The sequence below is a fragment of the Belonocnema kinseyi genome, chromosome 7, assembly GCF_010883055.1.
Source record: "Belonocnema kinseyi isolate 2016_QV_RU_SX_M_011 chromosome 7, B_treatae_v1, whole genome shotgun sequence".
In the NCBI taxonomy this organism is placed as follows: Eukaryota; Metazoa; Arthropoda; class Insecta; order Hymenoptera; family Cynipidae; genus Belonocnema; species Belonocnema kinseyi.
This window is the reverse complement of record NC_046663.1, coordinates 49,778,378-49,801,987: the sequence shown is the minus strand read 5'-3', so window position 1 is coordinate 49,801,987 and position 23,610 is coordinate 49,778,378. Positions and strand designations below refer to the sequence as shown.

At 29.4% G+C, this 23,610-nt stretch overlaps 1 protein-coding gene across 3 annotated transcripts in view; it reads right to left on the bottom strand.

Annotated features, from left to right (window-relative positions):
* Window positions 1-23,610, bottom strand: part of LOC117176043 — a 61,259-nt gene that overhangs the window by 31,962 nt on the left and 5,687 nt on the right. For all 3 annotated transcript variants that reach the window (XM_033366032.1, XM_033366033.1, XM_033366034.1), the window contains exon 2: window positions 23,135-23,243. In XM_033366032.1, coding sequence (XP_033221923.1) covers window positions 23,135-23,243 — 109 coding nt within the window. The remainder of the gene's footprint in view (window positions 1-23,134; window positions 23,244-23,610) is intronic.

The window sequence follows — 23,610 nt, the reverse complement described above, 5'->3', positions numbered from 1 at the left end:
TTTATTAATTTTATAATATTATAAAACATTTTAGGAATCCTCGAATCTCTTAAAAATGTCTAGGAATATTTAAAATAACAAAAAATTTGGTAAATCCTTTGAAACCCTTTCGAATGATTAAATTTTATTTGGAAATTCCTTAGCATATATTTAAATTCTTTGAAATCCAATTAAATTACTTTAAAGAATTGAAAATTCCTTGAAATCTCTTAAACTTATAGATCCCATAAAATCCTTCCAAATCTTCTGAAATTTTAGGAAATTATTTTAAACCGCATCAAATTTTTTTGAAAATTTTTAAATGATTCAAAATTTCTTAAAATTTTGTTAATCCTTTGAAAATTCCTAGCAATCCTTGCGAATACCCTACGTATTTAAAATCAATTGGAATATTTTGAATCTCTGGAAACTTTTATCTATTAAAAATAACATAATATATATATTTAAAATCCTTTAAAATGTTTTAAAATCCCTTGAAATTTTTTGGGGTTCTTGGAAATTACCTTAGAACATAAAAAATACCCTAAAATCTTCCAAATTCTTTGATACCTCTTCAAAATAAGGGCATGTGATACTTACAGTTTCCCCGGCTTTTTTTCCACAAAAATGAAAATTTTTAAAAACTGAATTCGGAGATGCTATAAAATATCATAACGGACGTCCCCAGACTCTTTTTTGAGAGATAATAACAAACAAAAATGTATTATGCTAAATAAAAATTTTATGCATATGCATTATTTTGAGGTTACGTCTTTTTCATATCTGCCTTTCCGATAATCTGGAAAATATTTATGAAATAAACTTTTTTGATTGCCTGCAAACAAGGTTAGTTCCGGGAGATTATTTACTATGTTTATTTGTAAGTCCAAAGTTTTCGGCCAAAAATATTGTGTAGTTTGAAAGTAACGCTCGGATGAATTGTAACACACATAACCTCGAAATATGCACGCACGGTGTTAGAAATATCAAAAATTTTTTGATGGAAAAACACAAAAAAAATTGTGTGGAGACGCCCGTTAGCATGTTCGCTATCATTTCCCAGATTTTGAAGGCAAAATATTTCTTATCCTAGGAAAAAAGTCGGAGAATCTAACACTGAGAAAATTGATACTATTTCCTAAGCGCTATGCAAATTAATCACATTTTGCTAAATTAAAAATTTTTTGAATTAACCCACAAAAAAAGTGTGTGGGGACGTCCGTTAGCATGTTCGCTATTATTTTTCAAATTTTTAAGACAAAATATTTATTATTCTAGAAAAAAAAGCTGGGGGAACCTGAAACTGGTAAAATCGACAATTTTCTAAGTATCACATGCCCTTAAGGAAATGAATGGTGAATTCTCCGGAAATGTCTTAAAATATTTCAAATCCTTCAAAATTTATCGACTCTTTCGAAACCTCTTGAAACTATTTACACTTTTGAAAATTCCTTGGAATTAAAAAAAAAAAAAATAACAAAAAATCTTTCAAATACTTAAGAATGACTTCAAGTTTATTAAATATATTACAAATTCCTTGACATTTTTTAAAATGCCCTACAATATTGATAAAGAATTCATGAAAATTCAGAAATAGGTCTAGACCTTAATTCAATATTGGTCAAACTCATTGGTTAACTGATTGAAAGAGAAGTGACTAAAGTGATATTTTAATTTAAAAATAAGAGGCTATAGAGACTTCATCTGGAAAAAGTTTCTAAAAAATGACTATGTTGCAGCCCTGATTATAATTGATACTTGCTTAAAGCGTGATTCTTATCGGGACTCTCTGACATCTGTAATTTTGAGTTTCTCTGACTAATAAAATGAACGGACTTTTCCCTGATTTATAGATCTTTCCTGATTTATAGAACTTTCGCTGACCTGCGGTCACCCTGTATGAAGCTTTCCGAAACAAAGCTGAAGATCGATAAAATCAGTTCAGATGACTTCTTGATTATTCTGATTCCCTGGAACGTCTGGAATACAATGAAATCAGTTTTCTGAGAATTTTCGTTTTTCTTATCAGATTGAGGAATTGTGTCGTGTCGATACTATTTCCGCTTAATTAACCGCAAATTCAAGTCACGGATCTACTATTTCTCGCACGTTCTACTGCTACAGTTTGTCGACTATTTCTGAGCGGATAAACTAATTATTATGGCCGTAGGTGGCTGTTTCGCGCTGTGAACAGTTAACTATGACCTGCTCTCACGGTCTGGCGATCTTCTCGAAAGTCTTCGCCAACCAAGACCTTCTAGAGCTAAAAACTCTCTGGACTTGAATATTACGTCAAACAACTTTTCCATATAATAAGTCACATCCTTCTCTTTGTCACTGTCTGTAATTCAATGCAAGTCTCGTTTTATTCTAGACTATAGTTACATAATAAAAAAAGTCTAAAAAATTGTTAATGAGTCAGCTCACAAATTCCAAGATAAATGTATAATTTAGCAGTTTATTATTATATTTATTGAACACGAATAAACTATTTTCCAACTAATTTTGCGTCCAGATTTTAAAAGATCCTATGACCTGGAGGTAGGACTACAAATTTATAAAGGCAAGCACAAAATAGGTATAGTTAAAGATCCCAAGATGGGTCAATTGGGCCTGTAAAGTGTATAAAAGTATAAAATGTGCCGCTGCTAATTTATTGTTTGATACAACTATTTTTATTGTTGGTGTTACTAGCAGCATTGTTACTTCAACAAACAGAGTAGGACACTTCACACTCTTTTCTCTAGTCCCCACTTTTCCACCTTTTTTCAAATTCCTCTCGTTTCCCCTGTTTTCAAGAAACTTTCCCTTTCCTCCGCTTTTTTTTGCTTAAACGCGAACTGAACTAATAGAACTCAAAGGGAAAATTATTTTGTTTAAACTCAACTATTTTGATCGAAAATTCAACTGTTTTGTTGAAAACTCATCTTTCAATATATTTTTAGGTCGAAAATTAAACTATTTGATTGAAAATGAATTTTTTGGGTTAAAAATTAACTTTTTTTAAATCCTCTTTTTTTACCTAGAAATTTAAAAAAATCTAGAAAATTCGACTATTTAGTTTAAAGTATAACTTTTCGTTGAGAATTGAAACTTCCCCTTTTTTAGTCGTTGTTGAAAATGCAATTGTTTTGTACAAAATTATTTTTGTTTGAAACTTCTCTTTTGTTTGGGAGTTCAACTATTTTTTTTTCTGGTTAAATCAAATTATTTGTTGTTTGAAATTAAAATCTGTTACATTCTAGTCACCTAATCTATTACATTTTTCGTTGTGAATTCTTTTTTTTCGGTTGAAAATTAGTTTATTTTTGGTTCATTTTTTTATTTTACTAAAAAATTAAACTATTCCAGTTTTGATTGACATTTTTTGTCTTAGTGCATTTTTGTGCTAGCCAATAAAGTAGTACCAGAATATTTCATAAACCCACATATTTGTACCTAATACCTATTTTACTCAATGAAGATTGAAAACGAGCGCATATTCTCGACAGCTTTCTTCTATTTTAAAAATTTTTTTAAAATTTCTTTTGATATCAATAAAATGCAGTCAGGAAATGATGTTTCCACCGATTTCACCAAGGAGCCGGCATTCCAATCAAAATTGAAATTCTTGCTTATCTTCAGTAACATATTCATAAATCTGTTTACCTTCTGGCACGAGTGCTAGTGAAGGTGCAGGAAACTAGGAAACTGCTTGAAGATTCTAGATATTGATTTTAAAATTGAGATTAAGCACGAAGGGTCAATTTTAAAGCTGTGGGCTTGGCCAGACTCAAAAGTCTAAGCACTCTGAGCCAATGGTCAGTCGTAAACCATCCCTCTCAGTCAGGGGCTTGTACCGACTTGTCGACACATAAAGATGGTTGGCGCCGATAATCATCCTGTACGAAAATACGAGAAGATAACGGAGAAGAATACCTGTCTTTCTTTGGTACAAATTTCCTATTATGTTCGACAATTCAATTTGAACTCTCAAAAGAGTGACGCACGCGTGTCTCACTTCTATTATCATAGTGTGATTAGAATTTTTAAAGTCAGACACGTGGTTCTAAATACTAATGAATGAAGACCAACGCCTCTTCAGAAACTGTTAGAATACTAAAATTATTTCTTTGATTATTTGCCGCAATTGCATTTTTGTACTATATCTTTGTACTATATCTTTTGTACTATATCTTTGTATTGCCAGAGTTTCAAATCTACAACGGTTGAGTCTACGTCTAAGCTGATTCCACTTCTTTATAAACATTGTGAAATGTTCAAGTTTTAAGTCAAGACTCAAGTATTTATTTCCTTCCACACCTTTTCCGGTCCATTGCAAAGGAAACTAACGCGGAAGCTATTCAGGCTCGTAAATCATCGGATTAGCTATTCCTTCTTCGACATTCTTCAAGCATTTTCCGAATTTATTGAATTTTAAAAATTTTACAAACCTATGCTCAATTTTATAAAAACAATTAATGAAAAAATTAAAAATGATTAAAAGCAATAAATTAAATAGGTGCCGTTAAGATACCACACGGAATGTATTTTTTTTTTTTTACTTTTAACGAACAAGTTGAATTGGCTGCAATTCGGGTTTTCTTCCAAACTGAGGTAGGAAGCCCAAACAGAAAATCCGAACATTTTCTAGATTTTCATGGTCCCTTCAAAATGTTTGTCCAATTCATAAAAACTATCTGAATTATAGTTGATAAACATTTAAGCCATTTATGCAATCTAGTATCTGATATCTGTATGACAGGTTTTGTCATTCCTATACATACTTATCAAGTTATCGGCGAGGAGATTTAACGTGTCGTTAAAAATATATTTCGACAAGATAAACATGATATGATCGGATCATAAAGCTAGAAGAGAGCACCAAATTTCTTACCAAATGTCTTGTCAAATTTAGAAACCGCTTTCAGTAACGTTCAGTAAGATTTTTAAATAAGTTTTAAGCAAGTATTCAAAATCATTTATAGCCATGAATTTATGAGGTGGAAAAAAGATGAACAAAATTTAAGTGCCCAAAATGCTCTCGAAACAGGGGAAACAGGATGATTTTTCACGATAATAGGGAAATAAACATATTTGGAATAAAATTATACTAAAAAAATATTATTTTTGAACTAAAAAAATAAAGGAATTTTCAACTGAGATGTTAAATTTTGAACCACCAAAGAAAACCAGCAACGAAGACTACAAAAATACATCGATTTTCAACAAAATAGTTTCATTTTCAATTGAAAATTATCCATTTTTAACCAACAATGGAAGTGATATTTTCAGTTCAAAAGATTAATATTATAAAAAAATTGTTTTTAACAAAATTACTATAGTTTTTCAAGCATATGAAGTTTCAACTGAATTAGTTAATCTCCAACCAATAAAATGTTGTTTTTTTCTTTAACAAAGTAGTTCCATTTTTCACCAAGTGTAGTTGAATCTTTAAGAACAAAACTTTCAACAAAAAAGGTAATGGTTGATATTTTAAAAAATCCTTTTAAATCTAAAACTGTTCTATTAAACAAATGAAGGCGAATTTTGAACAAAATAGCTTAATCCTTGACCAAAATAGATGACTTTTAAACAAAAGAAATTGCGTTGTGAAGTTAAAAAGTCGAATGTTTTAGAAAACAGTTGACTTTTAGATCCAGAAGAATACATTTTATATAATTATATATTGTTGAATTTTCTCCCAAAAAAGATAACTTTTTAACAAAATAGTTGAATTTTTAACCAAATACTTGAATTTTCAATCTACACAGATGAAGTTCCAAAGAAAAATGATGAAACTTCAACCAAAAACAATTGAATTTTCCAGCAAATAATTGAATTTTCAAACCAAAAAATGATTGTTTTAGATTGCAGTTGAATTTTCAACAACTAAATAAATTTTTAATCAAATAGTTACATTTCGAAACAACAAAGAGGAATTTTTAACAGAAGAGTTGAATTTTCAGCTAAAATAGATTTTTCAGATAAGAAAAAAATGCACTTGAATTTTCAACTAAATAGTCAAATTTTTAAACAAAAATATAAAGAAGAATTTTCAACAGAAGATTTGAATTTTAAACCAAAATAGATATTTCTGTCAATAATAAAAAAATACAACAAAATTGTTACATTTTAAAGCCAAAAAGACCAATTTTCGATCGAAAAGATTAAGGTTAAACCAGTTGAATTTTCGACAAAAAAAATGAGTTCTTAAGAAAATAGTTGAATTTTCAAAAAATAACTAAATGGTTTAAACTACGAAGATGAATTTTTAACAAAAAATGGTGTCTTCACAATATACCGATCACAAAGTTCATTTTAAACCAAATAGTTGAATTTACAATCTAAAAAACTTAATTTACAAACAAAATAAATTAAACTTCAACCAAAAATAATTTTGAACCCAAAAGGATAATTGTACGACAAAATAGTTAAATTTTTTTCAAAAGAAGATAACTTTTTAACAAAATTGTTCAATTTTCTACAAAGAAGTGAATTTTCCTCAGAATAGTCGAATTTTGAAACAAAACTAGAAAAATCATAAAAACAATGTAAAAAAAGGTATTCATTAAAAAAAAAAAAAAGCGGGAAAAGATTATGAAGCCTGTCATTTTTTAACTTATTCCGCGTCTAAGCGTAATTGCGTACAAACTACAGAGACAGATTCCCCTTCTCTTTTCCAGTACAATGCGTCCGTACTTTTAGCCTCGCCTTTAAACTTATGTCCATTTTTATGAATGACGTGATGGAGTAAATGAAAGAAGATTAACTCTTTCGGAAAACATGATTTTTGTGCTATTTATATCAGTCTTATATGCTCTGCAAATATTGATTCTTCTCTGAACTCTGGCATGGCGCTCAGATTAACGTGACGAAGGCATGCTTCTTCGCTTGTTTAGAATCTAAACTTTAGATTCCCAGAGCAATAAATTATAAACTTGACATACCGTGGTGAATAATTTTTAATATGTCAAATGCTATGGTGAAATTCGAACTATCATTAGAAAGCTATGATGACGAGATATATTACACTATTTTATTATGCACGCCCGGTATTGCTAATAAATCTGTCGAATATGAAATTTCAACTGGCATCTTGCAAATTGTGAAGTATGGGCTGACTGAGCACAAACTTTATGAGGTAAATCTATTGTAAGCGCTTTTTGTATGTGCAAATAAGCATTCGATACATAAAATATCAATTTAAAACCATGAGAATAAGAAAATATTTTTACTATTGTGAAGAAACTGTTCATTCGAGAATAAGGTTCTGTATTTTTAACCACTAAGTTCTAATGTATAGATTTAAAAAGATGAAAATTTTTTTTATCTTCCAGATGGAAAGTGAATTTAGTTCCGCTCCAGTTTCAAAAAAAAAAATATATATATAAAATTTTAAACAGACACAATTTTTTTACACTTTCCAATTTTCCCTGGTGTCTAAATTTGGAATGCAGCCTACATTTAAAACGTTTTCTATAAATCATTAATATAAAATTTGTTTGAAAGGTTTACTACGAATTGGGAAAAAGACTTCTTTCGCGATCCGTAATCTTTCAACGAGGCAGGTATTTCCTCTTTATTGCGGTACCTTGAATCATCCGGCAGAGGATTCTCGCGGCATAAAGATTTCCGATCTAAAGAAAACAGAGGTTAGGCCTCTCTAGCACTTGTAATAGCAATAGTAACGATCCCCGTTCCAGTTAACGACTTTACAAATCATTTCCAACTTCCTCTCAGAGAGCTTGTATAATGTGCATTTTACATTTATTATTTATTATTTATTATTTATTATTCATTATTATTATTATTATTATTATATTCTCGATAGAGACCACCCAAAAATCACACAAGACAATGGGGGGGGGGGGGGGGGGGGGCAGATTTATTACAAAATCCCAATTTTGAAATTCTCTTTTTTCCTTTCTACCTGACTCTTATAAATTTTTCTTTTGATTAAATTTTCAGTTACAAAAAACAAAACAACAAAAAGACGAATTTTCAACTGAAAAAGATACATTTCCAAAAATAAGCAGAACAATTCAATTTTCAGTTAGAAAATTAATTTACAAACCTAAAAGAGGACTTTTCAAAAACTGAATTCAATTTTCAACCAAATACAATTTTTTCAGGAAATACAGAAAAAATATCACATAAAAAATGTTGAATTTCCAAGCCAAAAAGACGAATTTCCTGTAAAACTGTTGAGTTTTTAACATAAAATTAAAAAAAAAATTACGTTTCATTAAGAAATACGAACTTAAATGATTGAATGATTAACTGGTTTAGTGAAATTTGCAGTTAAAACTTTAACTTAAAAAAAAAAGAAATTTTCAACAAAATAGATGATTTTTTAACCCACATAGTTAAATTTTCAGCTAAGAAATTAATTTCCACCAACAAAAAATGCAATTTTTAACTAAATACAGTGAAACTTTTCTATAGGGCCGATTTTGGGTATGACGTTGGGTGGAAACTAACTCGTTATAGCCCGCTCTGCTTTTGTCTGTTCACACCTGAGTGCTCAACGCAGATCCCGCGCACCCCGCGGACGGGCTATAGAAGGGAGGGCTATTGAAGGGTTTAACTGTAGTTGAATATTCAACTAAAAAATATAAATTTTCCACCAGAAATAGAACAGTTACATTTTTAGTTTAAAAAAGACGAATTTTCAACAAAATATATAAATCCAGTTATAGAAAGTTATTGTTCCAAACTCCAAAGATTGGTGTTTAATTTTATAATTATATATTTTTTTAAATTATACACGCGCTCAAAAAAACTCCGTGACTTCAACAAAAAATTCTCTGACATTTTCAGAATTTTCTATGTATGTAAAGCAATTTGTGGGTGACCACATACGATATATCACATCTCTATCTCGATATGCTGAACAATTCTGTGGGTAAAATAAATGCGTCTCTTCATGACCACATTTCGACTTTCTCTCTGGATTCAGGCACTGACTTTAAAAATAATCAAGAAAAAATATAGGCTTCGCAAGTCAAGAGAAATCGGCATTGTTTAACTGGAAATTGTATTGCTTCAGTTTGCAGTTAGATTTGAAAATAAAATAATCGCAAAAAAGCGACACCAAAAGTCAAATATTAAAATTATGAGACAATTAAAATTCTAATTTGAAGCAATTATTACTAGGTGTGTAATTACAGCGTCAAGAATCGAAATTTGAATGTAGAAACCTTAAGGAAGGTAATTACTATGTAATCTCAAGTCTAGACAATAGCGATTATTTTCTGGGTCTAGTATTATTGCATTATAAAAAATAAGCATTTTCCTAAGCTATTAAAATTAATTTTCCTCCTGCGATAAGCCAATCCTGCGATAGAAGGGTACCGGAGTAATTATTATGGTTCTGCGACTCAGCGCACCTTTATCTTTTTATCTCTGGAACGCGAGAAAAAGGAAAAATGCGTTCCTATAAGGGAAGCCTATAAATATATAAGTAATGGGCTGCCATGCTTGCTTAAGCGTACAATGAATCGATGAGAACTCGTACAGAAATTCTGTCGATAACGAAACCTTCCAATCGACAAGAAGTAAATTGTAATTATAGATTACAACTCGCTATAAAATCATCAAATCATCATTACTCAATTCTCACGATTAATTTTTGTTTCTAAATCATTTCACAGTGAATCCTATAGATAATTTTGATCGAAGTTGGATAAAAACGTTGTAAACAAATGAAAACTACAATTATGACACGCCGGATAAGTTTTATTGGGAGGCAAATCAAAATCATCCACTCAGATAATTCCTGTTAATCAATTTTTTGAAACGTTATTATCCAATTTCAGATTTAAAAAATGTCTTTGGAATTTTCTGTCTTGTTATGATCTAAACAAACGCAATTCACCAGAAATTAGTTTAATAGGTCGAGTAAATGACAATAGGCACTGTTTCAGGAAATTGAAATATTTGCAAAATCTAGATTGACATGTGAAAAAATGAATATTTTACTACCCTTAGAAGACTGAGAATTCGTTTAACTTTAACAATTTAAACGCGGGAATATTTGAGCTAAAAATAATATCGGCAAATTCCAGTTATTTTTTGTCTCCCATTCTTACTTAAGGAGGAATGACCTCGAACTTCAGATGATCACATTATGAAAATTGGAAGGTATTATTAATTTATATAAATTTAAAACCTTTTTAAAGTTATGTTATCAATCAAGAAAAAAATTTAATTGCCAACGGAAAAAGATGCATATAAAAAAAAAGTTGAATTTTTAAGCCAAAGCAACGAACTATTTAGAATTTAGAAGGCAATTATATTTTAAGCTAGAAAGATAAATTTAAAGACAAAACTTCTCTCACAAAAATTATGGATTTTCAACCCAAAAGCACGAATTTTTAATCTAAAAAGACGAATTTTGCACCAAAAAGATTACTTCTTAACCAACTATTTTAATTTTCGACAAAATAATTATATATTCTACCCATACAGATGCATTCCCAATCATCAGGTACATTTTCATGAAAAAAATAAACTTTTAAACAAGTTTTTAAATTTTCCAATAAACAAATAAAATTTTCAGCCAAAAATGGAATAGTTAAATTTTCAGTGAAAACATATTTTTTAAACAAGAACAAAAAAACGAGTTTTTAACAAAAAAACTTCAATTTCAACAAAGGAGATAAATTTTTAACTATAATGACGAATCTTACACAAAAAATGAACAAAAAACGAAAAATATAATGGTTGATAAAAAAATTTTGATTTAAAACAAAAAGGGCAAATTTTCTACAAAAAATTGAATTTTAAACTAAAGTCACATTTGAACTAAATGATTGATTTTTTTCCGATAATAATATATTTTATTTTCATTTTGAACCCAAAAAGATCAAATTGCTACCAAAAAGATGACTTTTTACACAGAAAAGACGAAATTTCAACCAACGAGTTGAATTTTTTTACCAAGGAAGACTTTTCAGTGAAGAGAAATAAAAAACGTCAACCTAATTCTTGAATTTTCAAGCCAAAATCAGAATTTTCTACAAAACAGTTGAATTCTAAACCCTCAAATATAAATTTTTAACATAAAAGTTAAATTTGAACCAAATAGTTGAATTTTCGACGATAATAATACATTCTTACGTAATGAAATTAATTTGAAATAATACGACGAATCTTCCACAAAAGATGAATTTCAGAATGCAAAATATAATAGTTGATATTTCACGAAAAAAATTTTTATTTAGAATTAAAAACAGTTGAATTTAACCAAAACTGATTATTGTTTTCTGTTTGGCGAAAAAATTACATTTTTTAACAAAAAACATCAAATTTATACCAAAAGAAATGAATTTTCAAACTGAAAAAACTAATTTTCGTCAAAGATTGAAATTTTCTATCATAGTAAACATTTTCTGTGAAGAGGAAATAAAATTTTAATTAAATTTTTAAATTTTTGAACAAAAAGGATAATCTTGTGCAAATAGTGTAATTTTAAAGTCAAATAGTTGAACTTTCAAGTAAAAACGACCTATTTTCAACCAAAAATGAAATAGTTAAGCATTTAGTTGAAAAAATTAAATTTCAACAACAAAAACAACTTTTACAAAATACTTAGTTTTTCTATCTAAAAACGATAAACTTTCAGCCAAAAAATTATGTCTGTTCAACAAAATAGTCAACTTTGCAACAAAATAATTAAATTATCATCCAAATAGTAGAACTTTTAAGCAAAAAGGATGAATTCTGAACCAAAAAATAAGACTAGAATTAGATCTATTAATCCAGTTCGAATTTATGTGAAAAAGCTAAAAATTGAATGTTTACTCAAAACAGTGAAAATAGATTAATTCTTTAAAAGTAGTAAAAAGTGGGTAATGGGGAAAGTTTGTAGTCTGAAATTATATAATATTTCGTGCGTCTTAACTGACTCATTTATTTTCTGCAAAATAGAGGGACCAAAATAAATGCGGGATTTGGTTGTAATGAGACTTCACAGAGGGTCCAGTGGCTACCTAAATACAAGCACTTGTGACCAAGTCACGTAGCTGAGAATCGAGTTTCACCATGAATCACGTTCCTTTGAAAAACGTGTCGCGCAGATGATGTTTGTTGGGCGGGGCAGAAATGTTGAAAAATAAAAACAAAATTTGTCTTTGATGAAAATTAACTTTTCAAACGAAGACATCAGGGGAAACAAGATTAGGATAATTTGTGTAGTTGGTCATTTGAACTTATCAGAATTGGCCAAAAAGATATTCTGAAAGCTCTTCATTACCACATTTGAAACCATATTCTGCTTAATATGTGATAAAAATTTGTAACTTTTATTTTAAGTTAGGAGTCCATTAGTGATATTTTACAACAGTACAATAATAAAATTAATTTCGTCTCTTAAATTTTCTTTAAAGAGATATGTGAAAAGGTACTTTACATTGTTTATTAAGAACATTTAAATCAAGAAACGGATGGATATAATAAACTGTTTCCGGACGAAATTAATTAAAAGACCCTTAGAACCTAGAGCGACTTTTCCCTCATTAATTTGTTTGAAATGTTAGTGACCTAGTTTTGCATAAGTTACTTTATCAATCTTGGATTTGAAAACCAATTTCTCTCCGTGCTCAATAAATGAAAACGTGATGAATTTTGAAATATTTGTTAGAGTCTAATTATTTTGAGATTCAGATGGCTGGATTAGTTTTAAGGTCGCGATATATTATCAGGCTGCTGTAAAAACGAGGTCTCACGTTGACTAAGACCTCCTTAATGCGTGGAAAGCCCCTTCCTTCACCCTGAGATTATACCTATACACAGCTGGATGTACTTACTGTACATACCAAGACCCTAAGCCGGTTCTTATATTCACGGCGATTAATAAAGGAATCTCTTCCCGCGGAAGGCTTTAAAAGAACATTCTTTGTATATATACTCTGAAGCCTTTGAATTTTCAGTAAGATGCTACACTGATATTCTATCATGCATCATGCAGATTGCAGGGGAAACAAAGTGAACAATCCTCAACAAATTTCAAACCCAACAAGCATTTATGTAGAAAATATTAATAATTCCTAAAATAATGACAGAAACAGTAAAAAAAAAATAAATATTTAAACTAAAAAAAGTGCATAATTTCCGAGCTAATTTCTTACCCAAAGTGACTAAAATTGAAAAAAAATGTAGAAGAACTTAAGTAAAATACAAAAATGCAACGAAATCAAGGTAATTTTCAAGGAGACTTTGAATTATACTTCAGGATGAATTGAAATTTTGTAAATAAAGAAAAATCCATTGAGTTGAGTAGAATTGAGTGAATTTAGAATTCAAGTGGAAGGATGAATACAAAAACTAAAGAGAATTACAAAGAATTTAAAAGAATTTCGAACCATTCAAGATACATTCATAAGGATTCAGAAGAATAAGAGTGAACTAAACAGAATATTTAAAATAAAAAATGTCCACAAAATTGGGTAAAATGGGAGTGAACATAATTCAGGATAAATTGAATAGAATTTAAGTTAATTGAAAAAATCAGCAAATATAAAAAAAAAAAAAAAAAACGAACTAAATCAAATTCACGTAAATTTTGATGAATTTAAAGGAAATTAGATACATTTTTTTAAAATTGCAAGAGAACTGAATTGAATAAATGCATTGAATTAAGATAAACAAATTCAAGGTGAATTTAAAAGAACAGAATATCAAGGAATTCGAAAAAACAGTGTAAATTAATATTAATTCAGGGTGAATTCAAAATAAGTCAGTCAATGGAAAAATTGTTGAAATAAAAAAAAATTATACTTGAGGGCTAATTGAAAAACAAAATGTAAATCCAAAAAATATCCAGGGCATTCAGTGTATTTCATGAGACTTTTAAAGAATGTAGGGTGAATTTAAAGGAATTAAACAGAATACTCAAATGAATTGTAGAAAAATTATTTCTTCTGTCTTACGGTCGCGGCAAAATAAAAACAAATTAGAGCTATCAATTCAACTCCATTTATTTTTAGAACAAAAATTAAAACTTCGACGTTTTTTAAAATATTTTTTTAACTATATATATTTTTAACTATTTATATTTATTTTAATTATGTATTCGCTTATTATGATTATTATTTAGATACTCTGAAAGAGGCACGCAGTGATGCCGAAACGTCGTCGAAGTTTTAATTTTTGTTCTAAAAATAAATGGAGTTGAATTGATAGCTCTAATTTGTTTTTATTTTGCCGCCGAAGAATGGTTTGATTTGGTGTTTCCAAATCTTTACATCATTGAGTACCAAAGTGTTGGAAAAAATTCCGTATAAAGTAATAAGAATTCACGGCGAATTCAAAACAATTCACGTGAATGGCAAAAATTCTTATAATCCCAAAAAGTTCCATTCAAATGAGGTAAATAGGAGTTAATGAAAATTTGATGAAATTCAAAAGAATTTTAGTCTTCTGAGTGAATAAAAAAATTTGAAATCCAAAAATGTCTATTGAATGACACAGCGGATTTAAATGAAATTTCTCAAAAATAAAATTTGTTGTGTCATACTCTCTTTTTTTATATCACTGATTAAGGCCATGTGCCAGTGTGGTCATGTGACCAGATTCCTACCTCACTGAAACATTTTTTATTTCCTAACTTATTTTCACACAAAGCGTCACATCGACTTGAAAATTTGGGATAATAAATAAGAAACACTAAGAAACGTGGGTTTGGTACTAAATTTTAATAATTATGAAAAAAGCAAAAAGAAAATTATTTACAAAAAAAACTTTTCACAATTATAAAAATTTAGGACCAGACCCACCTTTCTTAGTACTTTTTATTTAGTATCCCAATTTCTCAACTTGATGTGGGAGTTCGTGCGAAAATAAGTTAGGAAATAAAAAAAATGCCGATAAGATAGGAATCTGGTCACGTGACCCACTCGTCGAATGGCCTTAAAAAATATGAAAGTGGAAAAATCTGGTTTTCATGGTTGGGAATGACTCTTGAATCATGTACTACTGTGCAAATAAAAGAACGTATCTGCAGTTCGGATAAGTCACCTGCGTCACTTTTACGAATATTTAAAAAGGGATTAAAATAGTTTGAATTCTCGTCGTGTTTATGATCATCCATGACGTAATCGTATTCCAAAATGGATGTCGAATAAAACACCATTAGAATCACGAACATTTTATTATTACTTCAAAGATTCTTAAAAGTGATATGCGACTTATAGAAACTGCAGATACGCTTTATTTCATATGCATGACAGTGTAGCCCTACGAAACCCTTCCTATCTCGTCACAAGTTTTAAATTCTTCGTAAACCTGTCACATTTTTCAGAAACCAGAAGGGTAAAATCTTAAACTTTGGTAGGTGTTGATAAGATAAAATCCTCTTACTTAACATGGCGATTACAGCTTGTAGAAGAAGTACTTGGCTGCTGCAAGTGTGCTAGACAGATTAAATTTGAATGTGCCGCTCGTGCTACCCGGAAGTCCGGCTTAATAATAGCGAGCTATATTCAATGCGGAAGAGAAGCTTCTCTCGGAATCGTTTCTAGACTAGATAGGTCTAGACTCTAGACTTCTAGAATAAATTCTCGAGCCTAAAGATGTGCAAGTGCACGCATTAATGCATAAATCTAATTCACGATAACGAGCATCACATGACTTTCATATAGGTTTTTCTGTACCTCACACAAAATCTTGGAAAAACTAAGTCTGAAAACACCTGGTAATAATTTTCAAAAGGTTTAGGTTTCAACAGATTCACTATGAATCAAGTAAACTGCTTGTGCTTAGAAAGAGCTTAAGAATGGCAGATTTAAATCCAGTCTGGCGCCAACAAAGGTAGTAATCGATCCTCTGTTACCTAATCCTCATATAAAACAATTAAACCTCTAGGCAAAGTGGGTCCTCAAATATGTGACGCGACCATTTTGGGGATTTCCCAATACAAGTGGATCCTTTGAATTATAAAATTAAAGATTGTGTGATGTCCAGAAACATTATGCAAAGAGTCTTTTGAAAATAGGGGCGAACAGAGTGATTTTTCACGAAAATAGAAGAATACATTTTTAAAAAAATAATGTTAATTATCATTTTCCTAAAAATTCAAGTAGAATTATATACATTTTCAACAAAATAGTTACATTATCAACCCGAAAAGACGAATTTTCCATAAAAAAGTTTTTAATTTTCAATTTAAAAAGTAGTAAGTTTTATAAAAAATTAAAAAAAAAAATTTTATATAATTTTAACTTTTAAGGAAAAGAGACGAATTTTTAACAACAAATTTGAATTTTTAAATTAACAGTAAAATCTTAAAATTGCAAAGAGGAATTTTTCAACATAAGCGTTGAATTTTTAACCAAGAAAGATTATTCATTCAAGAAAGAAAAATTCAAATAAATAGATTAGTTGAATGTTTAATCCAAAAAGAAGATGAATCCTAAAAAACAGATTAATTTCCAATCTACCACTTGCATTTTCAAAACACAACAACCATGCGATTTTCCTAAAAAAATATTCATTTTCGTCCCAAAAATTTCAATTGGTAAAAGTTAATTTTCAACGAAATAGTTTAATCCTCAAACAAAATAAGATTAATTTGTAATCAATTAGTTGTATTTTCAATAACCAAAAATGATATAATATCTACAATAAGACATTATTTTCAAAAAAAAAAAAAGAAACAACTAATTTTCTACAAAACAATTCAAGTTCCACTAAAAAATGTTAATTTTCAACGAAATAATTGAATCCTTCACAAAAACAGATTAATCTTTAATCGAACAGTTGTACTTGCAACCAAACAAGATGAAATTTCTACCAAAGGAGATGAATTTTTTACCTGTAAAAATGAATTTTCCACATAAAAAAATAATTTTCAACCCGAAAATATTAATTGCCAACAAAAAGTTCAACTTGAAACAAATAGTTGCATTTTCAACCAATAACAAATTCTCAGTCAACAGAAAAAAATGCAACCAACCCGATGAATTTTCAAGACAAAGAGCTGAATTCTCCACCGGGAAGATTTTTAACTAAATAGCTAATCAATTCTTAACTGAAAAGGTAATCAATTTTCAACCGAAGAGAGAATATTTAAATTTTTAGTTAAAAAAGGTAATTCGCACAACATTTTTTTTAAAATAAAGTAGTTAAACTTTCAACCAAATAATTGAGCTGCCGACCAATAAAGAACAAAAAAACAGTTGAATACGACAAAACACAAAATTTATAAAAAATAGTTGAACGTTCAGCCCTGAAATACGAATTTAAAAAAGTTTAGTTCAAGGAAAGTAGTTACATTTCGAACCAAATACATTTAGTAAAAAAAATACATAAAAAATGCATTTTTTACAAAGCAGTTCAATTTTAAACTAAGTAGATGAATTTTTTTTTTTAATATAGGAATTTTAAGCAAAATAGTTGAATTCAACTAAAAAGACGAATTTTCAGCAGAATAATTAAACTTTCAACAAAAACAGATCAATTTTCCACGAAAAATGTAAATTTTTAACCTAAAGAGATATATTTTCAAACCAAAAAGATAAATTTACAACTAAGAAATATTATTCTGTCAAGAAACAAAATAAATTTCAACCAAATTGAGGAATTTTTAAGCCAAAAACGGAAATTATCTAAAAAAAACTGTTGAACTTTCTTTTTACTGGCTCCTACTAATTCAGTTCGCATTTAAGCAACAAAATAGAGAAAAAGGGGAATTTTCTTAAAATCAGAGAAAAAAGAGTAATTCTCACCAAAGTGGGAGAAGGTGCTAAATTTTGAAGTCTGTATAAATTATCGAGAGTTTAATTCCTATAGGTAGAAGTTAGCTGATTGCATCAGGATTGCACTTTGCTTTTACCGCATTGTAGGTTTATTTGAAAGTTTTACGACCTGCGTCTTAAGCGTAGAGTGCATATATTTTATATTATATATGAGATTAAACTTTCTCACACACGTTTATATTAACACGATATACCTGCTGGGGGCGATATAGGATATTTGCTGGTTCAGAGTTGTATCTAAGAATCTCATGGGGGGTCAACGGTCGTTTCCCTCGGGGAGAAATTTCATTCGAACTATTATATGACTATTCTTCGCCTATCCCAATACTTGGAGCTTGCTACACGTTTAAATCCATTGTGATTTATGATCATTAATGATACACACCTCGTTCACAGGATAAACCTAGCTGAAAATGCTATTAAATGAATTTCCTTTCTAATCCAATCCAAAGATTACCAAAGTTCCGGAAGTTCATATGAAAAAAAAAATTGACTGTACAACCTAAAATGCTCTCAAAAGAGGGGAAATAGAGTAATTTTTCAAGAAAATGAGAGAATAATAGAGGAATAAATGAAAGGTGGCAGTGTAGAACTAGATAACCAAAAAAATGTGAATTTTCCGGTACAGCGATAAAGCATTCTGTCAAATCGAAATTAATATTTAGAAAGGAAACAGAAGTCTGATCCCAAATTGCTACAAAAGAGTGATTAAAAAAGTCATGCATCAGGCCCGAGAAAATGGATTTCCAAGTGGACAATCTTAATGTGTAACTAATCTAAAATTGATAAAGACTGCCGCGGATTGTAAAAAAATAATTTTTTTCGAATTAAAATAAAGAATGAAAACATTAGCGAATAAATTTTTCTTGAAGTTTCAGACTTCACATCGTAAAATACTCTCAAAATAGAGGAAATAGGATGATTTTTGAACGAAAGCATTCTGTAAAAGCGACATTATTATTTAAAGGTGGAGCAAAAGTCCACTCCGAAGCTGAAGTGTTGCTGAATTGACGCCAAAAAATAATGATTAACAAAAAGTCATCCAGGTTCAAAAAAATGGATTGGGAAGTTGTATTTTCAACAAGAAACAAGATTAATTTTAAACAAAACATATTCAGAAAATTATTTCAACACAGAAAAAACTAAGAATAAAATTTGTTGCAGGAAATTTTTTAGAGCGATAAAGTTTTGTTTAGCCAACTTCGCGTCTTTCAAAAAACATGTGTTTGTCATGGAAAAACCAAAGAAAGTTTAACCGATATTTGTGTAAAGTTTATCATGCGAAGTTAATTACGGTCGAATTTTCTGTCTAAAAAGACAAATGTTTAATAAATCAGTTACATTTTCAAGCAAAACAGATAAATTTTCAACAATGCAGTTAATTTTTAAACCAAATAATTAAATTTTTAACCGATACAAATTTATTTTTAAGCAAATAGTTATTTTTCAATCAAGACAGATGATTTTTTATTTAAATACAGCCGAATCTGGATTTAATGATTCCGAGAATTGACACCGCGCCGCTGGGATGGATGAGAGGAGAAACAGGTCCAAGATTCTGGATTTATCGTAACCATAATCTTCAAAACAATCACAAAATCCATATTTGAATGTGGTTGAATCACAAAAAGATATTAATTTTAGACTAAACAGTTACATTTACAACCAACTAGTAGTATTTTTACCCAAATAATTGAATTTTCAACCTATCAAGATCCATTTTCAACCAAACGGTTGAATTTTGAAAAAAATTAAGTGCAATTGGAAAAGGAATGTTGAGAACTTGAATCTGGCAGTAATACACCGTTCTATCGGGAAAATAACGATTTTCGCTGTACAAAGTTCTGCTTGTATCTATGGAACGGAGTAGATTGTAGAACATAGCCGAGTTAGTAGCGTAACTATAAGTGCTTGAGGCAATTTTCTTTAAAAAGTAAAACGTTCGACGAACCACCGGTAATACCGTTTACGACTCGTACAAACATTTCCGCTTCTCGACGACGAACGGACACCGCATCTGCCATTACTCGCTCTGTTCCGATTTCGAAGTTATGAAATAAATATTCATTTTCCATGAGAAGCTCTATTCTATCGACTTAGAGAAAGTATTTATTAAAAGCAGAACGTCAATGATTTCCTATTCAAACTATAATAACACGAGATGGTCTTTGAAAAACTAATTTCTCTTTTGGGACACGAGAGAAAATCGTTTAGAAAGAAGATTATTTTCTCACAGTTATTATAAGACCAACAAGTAAATTCATAGTCGCTGCACGATCATCCTGAAACTAGCAATAAAATTAGCACAAAACCAGGTTTTGGCTGAGAGAGTTGCCGAAAATTTTAATATTTAAAATTCCCTGACATCTCTGACTAATTTTTCATTTCCCCTAAACATTAATATTCAAATAAAGAGTATAATTTTTTGTGGGCCAGGATAATTAATTCGTTTCTGATGTTCAATTTTCCGATTACTGAGCCAACAATTTTTGGAGAAACCAGGAAAATCTACCACGCCCCGGATTTGAACCGAGAACGCAACTATTCATGGGTAGAGCGTCAACTAATTATATCAGCGGGGCTTTCAGAAATTAATTAATATTTAAAGACAAACATTCTAATCTTTTAACACTTTTAATTTCGATGAAATTCATAAGGATCTTAAGTGAACTTTAACGAATTCAGCAAAATTTTATCAGACTTCAAAACCATTCAAATTATTTCACCTGACTCAGAATACAATTTAAAAAAAAAAAACCAACAAAACGATTCAATTAATTTCAATCAAATTGGAGAAAATTTTATAAAAATTTAAGAAAATTGAAAATAATTCGATAAAATTAATCAAAATTCAAGTTGAATAAAAAAAAACTGAAGTGAATTTAAAACACTTGAAATATGTAAATTCCTTGCAATTTTAATAATGACTTGAAAATATATTGGAATCTTTTACGATACACTAAACTAAAACTTTGTTTTAAATACTTTTAAATCTTTTGAAGTTATTGAAATCATTAAAAAATACCTTAGAATATTTTTTAATTCCCTACAATTTTTCAAAACTTGTGAAATCGCTCCAAAATTATTTAAAGCTCATGAAAATGCCTTGGAATATTAGAAATATCCTAAAACATTTAAAATAATCCTTTGAATCCTATTAATTAACTGAAATAAATGGAAAATTTTTTGGAATCTTTTAAAATACCCCAGAAAATTTCGCTTCTTGTGCAATTTTGTTACACATTTTGATTTTCTCTGAGTTTATGGTTTTAAAGATTCTTTTCGACGTCTTTTAAAATTCCCTAAAACATTTTAAATCCTCTGAGATTCTATTAAATTACTGGAATAAAATAAAAATCCCTTGAAACCTTATTATTATTCCCAATAATAATAAAAAGATATTAAGGAATTTTTTATTGGTACCTTCAATTTAAAAATACTCTTAAATACTTTTAATCCTTTCAAACATTTTGAAAATTTTTAAAGCTCTTGAAAATTCTTAAGAATGTTTTTTAATACTCTGAAAACATTTAACAAAATGTTCAATAAAAATCAATTAAAATGCCTTCAAATTAATGAAATATGTTACAAATTTAAGGAATCCTATAAAACCCCTCAAATATTTCAAAAGAATTCAAGACAACTTATAGAAATAAGTATAGGCCTGAATTAAAGTGCTTATCCCTGACTTTTAACATTTTTTTTCAAAACCCCTTACATTTCCCTGGCCAACAAAATTCCCTGATCTCCAGATTTTCTCTGACCTACGACCTCACTCTTTGTGCAAAAAAAAATTATGACGGTTTATTGCACCGTTGCAATGTGTGTCGCACTAAATACGTATTTAAAACATCCTTGTCTCCAATTTACGTTTAGAGCTTGGCCTCGAAGATATGCACTTAAAGAGAAAAGTAAACGGGACGATCAATTTCCATAGAGCAAAGATGCTTATTTTAATGACATGATAACTAGACAAACTTCTACATCTGTTACACCAGAATCGGCTAATATAGATTTATCGACACTGCTCTAATTGGAACCTCAGAAAACCGAAAATAATCGTCTTTTTAATTAATCTAATTGACATGAATGTATTATTTTTTACGGTTCAGGGTGTACTTCTTACTGGAGCGTGATGCCTAAAACGATTCAACGTATAATGTTAAGTAAACCGCGACAAAGGCTCTATTGAATGAACGAGGAAAATAACTTGGCACGACTCAAGAATCATTGTTGCTTTTTATATACCAGGCTTGTAAGACTAATTTCAACTGTGAGAACGAAATGTCAGATATTTTATATTTCATTTTTGTACCGTTTCGTTTACAAGGATGCTATTCAGACCTTCTTTAAGGCCAGAAATAAAATGTTCAGAAATTAATACCTAAAAGAAATTGACAAAGTTGAGTTGTACCTGCGGTAACAAATTAAGGGGCCTTAATTAATTTAAATATTTCTTTTCAAGAAAAGCAGAAAATTTGAATGGCCTAAATATAATCATTCCGGAAATCGTACCAGTTGTTTTGGGAAACAATTTGCGGAATTCACAGTCCCAAATTATCTCAAAAAAGGGAAAATAGGGCGATTTTTTAGGCAAATTGGACAATAAATTATTAAAAATAGAAATGTTGTACAATATAGCACTATTTTAGGAATCTTAAAGTCTAAAGAACAATTTTCCAAAAGATAGTTCAATTTTCAACGAAACTTCACATTTCGAGCTAAAGAAGATGAATTCTCGACTAAAAGAATGACCTTTCAACAAAATAGTTGCATTTTAACAGAATAATTAAATTTTCAACAAAATAGTTTTAGTTTAACCAAATTGTTGAATTTTCAAACAAAGAAGATTAAGCTACAACCTTTTTAATAAAAAAAAAGTTGATTTTCAACCAAAAAACATTTCTTCCCACTAAAAACAATTAATTTTCAATTCAAAAGGAAGATTTTTCTATCAAACAGTTATATTTTCGACAAAAAATTGGACTTTTTGACAAAATACTTTAATGTTCGACTATTTTAGAATTTTAGAAATTTCCACTATTTTAGAAATCTGTAAAGCGAAAAGACGAATTTTGTATAATACAGTACATTTTTAAACAACAACAAAAATTGTTGGAAAAAAACATGACTTTTTAACAAAATAGTTGAATGTTTAACAGAATAATTAATTTGTCGATAAAATACTTGAATAAATGTTCGAATTTTCAAGTAAAAAAGACTTTTCAACAAAAAAGTTCATTTACATCCAAAAGGATGACTTTTATACCAAAAAATATTTGGATATACTTATTGGGTCTCTATTTACATTTTTTTTCTTCAAAATGTATTCTTTGAAGTGTAAAGATAGCCTTTACAAGTTTACCTTTCGAGCCGGGAGTGCTATAGAAATTTATCAATGGATATTGCGTACTCACCTTGACCTCATGATAACGTTCCTCCAGATAATAGGCCATCCCTCTCGCTTCCTCATACTTGGCAGACAATGCCACATATTTATCATAGTGTCGTTTGAAGAGAACGAATCTGTCGAGAAATGGTAAAATTATGTCAGATGTTAGGCCATCAAATTTAAATGACCAAATAAAAATCTACTTATGTATACAGTACTACTTGTGCCCTCATAATTATCAATAACGCTCATTCAGTAGCTTCAAACAATTTGTCACGTGTGGCATTCACCGCCAGTCTCTGCTACCATCATTAGAGTATTATCATAATATAGCAGTATAAATAGTCAAGTTGATTTGTGGTTTATCAGATTAATACTATTTATAAATATCAGAAAATAAACACGCACGCGGTCATTTTTGTTTTCTCAGGCAATTTCAATCCTATTATATTTTAAACAAAAACTTTAACAGCAAATAGAGTCATAATTGCAATTTAATTT